Source organism: Actinia tenebrosa, unplaced genomic scaffold, assembly GCF_029948245.1.
Source record: "Actinia tenebrosa isolate PJP-AT-01 unplaced genomic scaffold, QUT_ActTen_1.0 PGA_scaffold15__27_contigs__length_11533743, whole genome shotgun sequence".
Classification (NCBI taxonomy): Eukaryota; Metazoa; Cnidaria; class Anthozoa; order Actiniaria; family Actiniidae; genus Actinia; species Actinia tenebrosa.
In genome coordinates this window covers 1186981-1194182 of record NW_028292575.1, presented here as the reverse complement: position 1 = coordinate 1194182, position 7202 = coordinate 1186981, and the positions used below count along the sequence as shown (strand labels likewise).

The 7202-nt window shown below is 38.0% G+C and overlaps 2 protein-coding genes across 3 annotated transcripts; both read left to right on the top strand.

Annotated features, from left to right (window-relative positions):
* Window positions 1-141: 141 nt before the first annotated feature.
* LOC116298524 (uncharacterized) lies at window positions 142-2073 on the top strand. The gene is made up of 3 exons (XM_031707021.1): window positions 142-185; window positions 761-998; window positions 1400-2073. Exons 1-3 carry the CDS (start codon window positions 142-144, stop codon window positions 1919-1921), a joined length of 804 nt encoding a protein of 267 aa, XP_031562881.1. The 3' UTR covers window positions 1922-2073.
* A 952-nt stretch (window positions 2074-3025) lies between these two features.
* Window positions 3026-7200, top strand: LOC116298502 (uncharacterized). Of its 2 annotated transcripts, XM_031707000.2 has the most exons (9): window positions 3026-3055; window positions 3405-3425; window positions 3538-3607; window positions 3956-4035; window positions 4132-4163; window positions 4385-4564; window positions 4647-5396; window positions 5897-6267; window positions 6459-7200. In XM_031707000.2, exons 4-9 carry the CDS (start codon window positions 3971-3973, stop codon window positions 6978-6980), a joined length of 1920 nt encoding a protein of 639 aa, XP_031562860.2. In that variant the 5' UTR covers window positions 3026-3055; window positions 3405-3425; window positions 3538-3607; window positions 3956-3970; the 3' UTR covers window positions 6981-7200. The 2 variants fall into 2 exon arrangements, with proteins under 2 accessions (XP_031562860.2, XP_088886371.1); XM_089030245.1 differs by lacking the exons at window positions 3026-3055; window positions 3405-3425 and having other exon boundaries at window positions 3475-3607.
* The last annotated feature ends 2 nt before the right edge of the window (window positions 7201-7202 follow it).

Sequence of the window (7202 nt, the reverse complement as noted above, 5' to 3'; positions counted from 1 at the left end):
AGTCTTGTTCATGCGCAAATGGGTAGCATCAGCTGTGCGCCATGCATGTACTTGTTCGTGACATGACTATATAAGGTAATGGTTTCGCGGGAAAAAATTAATCGCGGGAGATTTTGAACAGAAATCAATAACCGTTACAAAATGGCGTCGAAAGCTAAAGCTGGTACGTCGTCAGAAAACGAGAGGTAAATATCACAAGAATACGCTCGAATTTAGCGACATTTATAACATGTTGGAAATAATAAGAACAGTTCTATATTTGTGTCCAAAAATTAACAAAAGATCATTTGTTTTCTTGCTCAAATTTCAAATCAATCGTTTTGAAAAACGCATTCACAAAACATGACGAGATTTGATTACTTTTGACCTCATATCAATCGGTAGACACGTTATCAGAAGGTTTTCAATTCTTGTGCGACTCAAATGCGTTTGCATCAACTCAATAATTTAACCAGCAAGCATATCACAGACTGAATTTGGTGGGGATTCGGTTGGGATTTTATTGGGGGGGGGGGGGAGTGGAAGGAGGTAATCAAAATCAGATTTAAGAGGGTGGCACACAAAAGAATTAGAGTCCACACCACTTTTACAACAAACATAACGGAAAGCAAGGGAGGGTTCATTTACTATGCAGCAACAGAAGGGGGGGGGGGGGGGGGTATATTTCTTGTATGGGTTTTCAAGTTAATGATACCTCCGTCCCCAATCAAAAATGAATGGTATGAATATTTCCTAAAGCAAATTCAATTCCTCACTTCAGGAAGTGTCATAGAAAGGAATGTCGAAAAAATAAGAGGAAGGACTGCGATAACAATATGTGTAAAAAGTGCTGCGAAAATTGTGGTAAAGCTTGTGCAGCACATGGTGTACATAAAGATGCATTTGACGTTTACGCCCCACCCTCATATGAATCAAGCGAGGAGTTCCACAAGGTTCAGCCCAGTGCACACCTTGAAAACAGAAAGAAGTTTGAGGAGGTCATAAGTGTCAAGAAACCTGTAAGATATTTACCTTAATTATCAACTAATGTATTTTTAATTAACTATATACAATGTGCATTGGAAGCTAGATCAGAACTTACCTTATAGCACATGTAGATTGAGTCATCCTCATGAAAGGCAATAGTGTTTGTCAGTGATGGTGGTGATGATAATATAAAGTTATTAGTGGTACGTCCTTGGTGGTATTGATGATTCAATGCATGGTGGTGATAAAGATGGTGGTAGCAATAAATGATGACAATGCGAAAGCAGAGCCCCACCTACTAGCATTATGTATGATCTCCCTGGATGAGCTATAACTAGTTCTCGGACTGAAAAAAATATGGATTGCAGAAAAAAAGGCTGTGAAAGATAGGCAGAGGGCTCCGCATTTAAAAATCTTTCTCTTAATTTTTCAGTTACGTAGGCTTACTTTTGGAAGTGACTTCTCAGTCATGGATGATGACCTTACCAAAGTAGTTGACTTATGGGGTGACCAACTTGTAGTCCTAGAGCTTGGTTCAAGTGATAGTGGGTGTGGTTCATACCTCACTGACACCTCTGTACAGCATCTTGCATCCCACTGTCCCAACCTGCGCAAACTGCGACTGGAGTCTGCAACTCGTGTGACTGACAAAGCTATGATTGATATTATGACAAAATGTCCTCTTCTTGAGGAGCTGCATGTTAGTGGAAATGACAAGAGCAGTGGCAAACTTACTGATAAGACCATGAAGTTGCTCTTTGAAAAAGATGTTCTTCCAAACTTGAAGCAGATTTGTGTGACGGACCAAATTGCCATCAAACATAACACAGTGTATCGCTTGAGAAGCAAGCGTCACAGACTAAGGATTATTGCAGGGGAGACTGATAGTGACAGCTTTGCTCATTCTATGGTTCTCTCAATGATGGGAATGGATTATGGTGATGGTCTGTTTTAAATAAGGAAAATAAGAACTGTGAAAAAGAAAAATATTGAACAAGCAATGATCCTTAATCTTTAGACAGCAATGGTTAAAGACAAGCAAGCAAATATTAGTTTCTTGTTCATCCTATAATGCATTTATTAAGGAAAATAAATTTATAAAGGTTTGAGTTGTTGGCTTTAGGGGCTGGTTGCATATTGCCAGGGAAGGGGGCCATTGAGATTTACTCTACCATTATCATTACCATTGTGTCTAGAGACAGGAATGGCTCCAAAAAACAATTAGTAACATTAGTAATACATAAACTATAAGCTTGCTTGAAGGAGCCATTCCTGTTCCTAAACGCTATTACCAGGAATGGTTGCAGTGATTATGGGCCCTTTCTGCACAGTTTTTGCTAGAAAATAGAGATGTTAATTCCCTGGATAGAAAATGTATTGTTTAGGTAGTAATACCAACATTGGCCGCTGTGACGTCATGTGAAAAGGTTCTTGTATCTCACAGAGGAGCCATATTTCCTTTCATCACCTCAAGTTGTTCCAGGTTTAATTTCATCTAATTATGATCAGAATGACAAGGGCATAACCATTCCTATCAACCATCGTCCATATCCATGATCCAATAACTTGCCTTGCCAGTGGGGTAATCCTTGTGGAGCCATTCCTGTCTTTTATAGTCACATGATCGGTAGCTACCCCACCCTTAAGATAATTCCTAGACGAAATAAAAATCCCGGCAAAACAAAAATGTAATTCTCGTAACAGGTGTGTGTGGGGGGAGAGGGGGGGGGGGGGTGTGCTGGGGGCTAGAAGGCGTAAAAACTCGTTGGATTGGCTCCAAATCGCGTACAGATACAACGTACAGCAGCAAAAACAAACAAGAAAAAATTGGCAAGCAAACTACAAAAATTATCATAGATTTTCTTACGATACATAATTCCACATACATTCCTTTGTACAGTGTACAAGTACATTGCTTGGGCTTCCTGTGGGTAAACAACGCGGGAGCTTCATGGGAATCACGTGTTTGCGGTATGACTATATAAGGTAATGGTTTCGCGGGAAAAATCAATCGCGGGAGATTTTGAACAGAAATCTACAAACGTTACAAAATGGCGTCAAGAGTTGATGCGTTGTCAGAAAACGAAAGGTAAATATCACGAAAATACACTATAATTTAGTGACAAACAAACATGTTGGAAATAATATTAATAGTTCTATAGTTTTATCCAAAAATTAACAAAAGATGTTTTGTTTTTTTGCTCAAATTTTGAATAAAAATATGAGTTCAAAACGCGATTTATTTTGAACCTCGATCGGTCGTTATTAGCACAGATATTTACTTTCTTTAGTGAAGCAAAAGAATTAGACATATCATCGGCCGGCAGTTTTTAAAATGAGAAATCAATTGGTGTGGGAATCTTATTTTTGTTCGTTGTTCTTTAGGCGCTAACATTAACTCATTATTTTATTATATTTTTCCTTTATCTTTGTTGCAGAAAGCGCAATGGATTTTGCAGGTATAAAGATTTGATCATAAAGTTTCCTCCACATATTACATCGAAAAGGGCCAAAACCTGCATATTTTTTTGTTTTGTGCAGTACATAGTTTATGTTATATTTAATTTTCAGGTATTTTGCAAAGGGGGATTGCCGTGAAGGCAATGACTGCAAGTTTTCTCATAATCCAGATGACATACCAGTAAGCATAGATAAATACTGTCTATATTATTAGTAATATTTAGGAAAGGGAATTGATGCATATGGAATGGGGCTTTGGTTTTCATACAGGGAGAACATGAGGTACTTTATGCAAGGAAAAGAAGACTAAACTTTAGGCCTTACATACTCCATGGGGTTGAGGGGGGAGGGGAGGGGGGAGGGGGAAGGCAATCACACCTAAATAAGTGTGCATCTCACAGAAGGATTAACATAGTGAGATCTACTACTGATGATGGCAGCTGGACTGCCGAAACATGTCTAGCAGTAAAGGACTCATTATATATCTAAAAATCCACAAACATAATAAAGATGAAATTATACTGTCTAGATCTGCAGGTACTATATGGAAGATAGATGTCATTTTGGAGCTGATTGTTGGTTCAAACATCCTTGTCCTGAAGATGACATGTAAATAATAATTACTCTACATTGATTGACAGTTTACATTCTTTGTAATAAATATATTATTGTTTAGTGTATGTTAATGTGCATTTTTTATTGAAGGTTTGATATGAGTCCCATGGCAGCTATCATAGGTAGGGACAATACATTATACATTTATTTTGCTAGTATATATTGGCAACTTTTTTCTTTGTTTCTCACTTCATTTTCATCGACCACCCCACACAAAAAGCCACTACTCAGGCTATTTTTTTCTTTAACTGTCAAAGATATAAATGCTGTATAGAAATCAATTTTTCATCACCATTGGTTTATTTTTTTATCTTTTTTACTTTTGTTTAAATATTTTCTAAAGGATCTAGTTTGATTTGTTCACTCAACCCAAATATGAACCTGCTGCTTGCGGCTGCCATTGCTGGTGCTCCAACACCCGGCCAGGAAGAGAAGGATGACAGTGAAGATGAGAAGGAGAAAGAGGAGGTCTCCTTGGAAAAAGTTCTTGAAATGTGGAAGACATTCCAGCAATCCAAAGATGGTAAGATTATCTGTTGATTTTTAAGTCAAAATTAATTATAAATTATGCCATTATTAATTAATGCATTCACCTTTCGATTCAGAAAACAACAATGACAGCAAGAATTCAAACGACAGTGAACAGTGTTATGACCTGGAAGAAGAAGAAGAAGAGCAACTCCAAGAATTTTCACAAAAGCTGAAAGGCTACAGCTTGAAAGCCTGGAGTCCTGAGGATATATTCACACTAATTACTACTCTAACAAAGGTTGATGTCAAAGAATATGATGAATATGACTTTCTCACGAGTAAAATTCTTGGTGATGCTCTGAGGATGTGGAAACCTGACTCCCACGTTGTTGCTTCATTGCTGATGATGATTGTTGAAAAATGTGAAGCAGATTTGACATCACTTATCCTTACAATCTGCAATGCACCTGAAAGAGTACACTCTTTGGAACAACACCTTGCGTGTACAGTTCTGGCAGCACAGGAGAAAGACCCAACAACATGGAAATCTGAAGCCATTGGTACTTTGTTGCAAAAGATTGAAGAAAATGGTTTCAATGTTGATGCTATTGAGTTCTTCCACAGTGTTGGAAAAGAAATCAAGGATGCTGAAAAATTGGGCCAACTTGTCCATGACTATCTAGTGGCAACTGGTGAAAAGGACTCCTTTGATTGCCGATGCAAGACTGCAGAGTGCCACTGTCCAGTGGAGGCTGATGAAGGTGTTGCCTTTATAATGTTCTCTGGGCTGCAGAGAAAGCTTGAATGGAGCGAGGAAGACAAAGTAAAGTTTTTCAAGAAGGCAACTGATAATCTGTGGAAGCCTGAGTTGCTAACTGAGCTGGGTAAGCCATTAGATTCACATGAAAAAGAAGAAACCTAAGCTATTAACTCTTAGGACATAGATTCACATAGAAAGAAACCTAAACTTTCTTTAAATATTTATTACCCTTTTTCAAGTAAAAAATGCAATCATCACAGCGAATCAGATATCTGGTTTCTTGGTTTCTGTCAATCAATATCCAATGGTCTCCTATTTTTGATTGTCCATAGCCAAACCCCTAGATGTCTGGAACTTTTTTAAATTGCATATAAAAATAATTATAGGAAGGAAAATTCTAATTAAAATTATCAATCTTTTTAATACCCTAAATAGAGGCAGCCTGAGAAAACATGTGTGTTTTTGCTCCCCAACTCTGTTCTCCCCAGAAAAAAAAAAAGAAATGGAGTTGGGGAGCCAAAGGACTTTTTTTGTCTATTTGTTACCTTTATTCATTACGGTAACCTTGTCATGAGGTGCTGCACACAGAAATTTGGTTTTAACCATAGGTTTTTGTCATGGCAGGTGAGACATTTGGCGTAAAGGAACCACTTAAAATCAGCACACCAAGGACCTTAAACCATCATAAGAAGATCCAAGAAGTATCAGACCAAGAGGCCAAGCAAATCACAGAAGCAAATAAAGCAAATCAAAATCCCCAGTCCAGGAAGTGCATTGGAAAAGGGTGTCCAAATCAGAAGAAGAGGGACTGTGATAATAATATGTGTGGAAAGTGCTGCAGGAATAGTGGTGAAGCATGTGATGCACATGAAGATGCATTTGATGTTTATATCCCACCCTCATATGAATCGAGCCACAAGTTCCACAAGGTTGAGCCAAGTGCACACTTCGAGAACAGGAGGAAATTTGAGGAGTTTATAAGTGTCAAGAAACCAGTAAGATACTTCCCTTTCATACTAAAGTAATGTCATGTATTTGCGTGAGAAGTGGGTTGATGATGATGGTAGTGATGATGATGATGGTAGTGATGATGATGATGGTAGTAGCAATGGTGGTCATTGATGATGTTGGTAAAGACCAACCTCATTATCATTTTCCAAAGAATTAAAAATCTTTTTTTTAACAGTTACGTAGGCTTTCTTTTGGAAGTTACTTCTCAATTATGGATGATGATCTTACCAAAGTAGTTGACTTATGGGGTGACCAACTTGTAGTCCTCGAGCTTGGTTCCAGTGACAGTGGGTGTGGCTCACACCTCACTGACACCTCTGTACAGCATCTTGCATCCCACTGTCCCAACCTGCGCAAACTGCGACTGGAGTCTGCAACTCGTGTAACTGACAAAGCTATGATTGATATTATGACAAAATGTCCTCTTCTTGAGGAGCTGAATGTTAGTGGAAATGACAAGATTAGTGGTGACCTTACAGACAAGACCATGAAGATGCTCTTTGAAGATGATATTCTTCCAAACTTGAGGCAGATTTGTGTGACGGATCAAAGTGCCATTGAACGTAGCACAGTGTACCGCTTGAGGCGCAGACGTCCCAGACTGAGGATTATCGCAGGGGAGACTGATAGTGACAGCTTTGCTCATTCTATGGTTCTCTCTATGATGGGAATGGATTATGGTGATGGATTGTATTGAATAAGAAAAATGAAAACTTGAAATAATAAAAATATAGTACCAGTAATGATACTATCTTGCAATTGTTAAAGACAAGTGAGGCAATAATGTCTTGTTCATTCAAAAATATATTTATTGACAAAGATAAATGTTTGAGTTATTGGCACTTAGAATAGCCAAAAATGTTGACAATATTTGATAAACTTGTTATGATAATAATAAGAATTGAATGATAAGGACAGA

What these genes read in the sequence shown, in the direction of transcription:
- LOC116298502 (XM_089030245.1), top strand. Translation starts at nt 3,518, where the DNA reads ATGTTATATTTAATTTTCAGGTATTTTGCAAAGGGGGATTGCCGTGAA. An exon ending in TCCCATGGCAGCTATCATAG is followed by an intron (nt 4,164 to 4,384) that starts GTAGGGACAATA and finishes TATTTTCTAAAG; the next exon opens with GATCTAGTTTGATTTGTTCA. An exon ending in TGAGTTGCTAACTGAGCTGG is followed by an intron (nt 5,397 to 5,896) that starts GTAAGCCATTAG and finishes TTGTCATGGCAG; the next exon opens with GTGAGACATTTGGCGTAAAG.
- LOC116298524 (XM_031707021.1), top strand. Translation starts at nt 142, where the DNA reads ATGGCGTCGAAAGCTAAAGCTGGTACGTCGTCAGAAAACGAGAG. An exon ending in ACGTCGTCAGAAAACGAGAG is followed by an intron (nt 186 to 760) that starts GTAAATATCACA and finishes TCCTCACTTCAG; the next exon opens with GAAGTGTCATAGAAAGGAAT. An exon ending in TCATAAGTGTCAAGAAACCT is followed by an intron (nt 999 to 1,399) that starts GTAAGATATTTA and finishes TTAATTTTTCAG; the next exon opens with TTACGTAGGCTTACTTTTGG.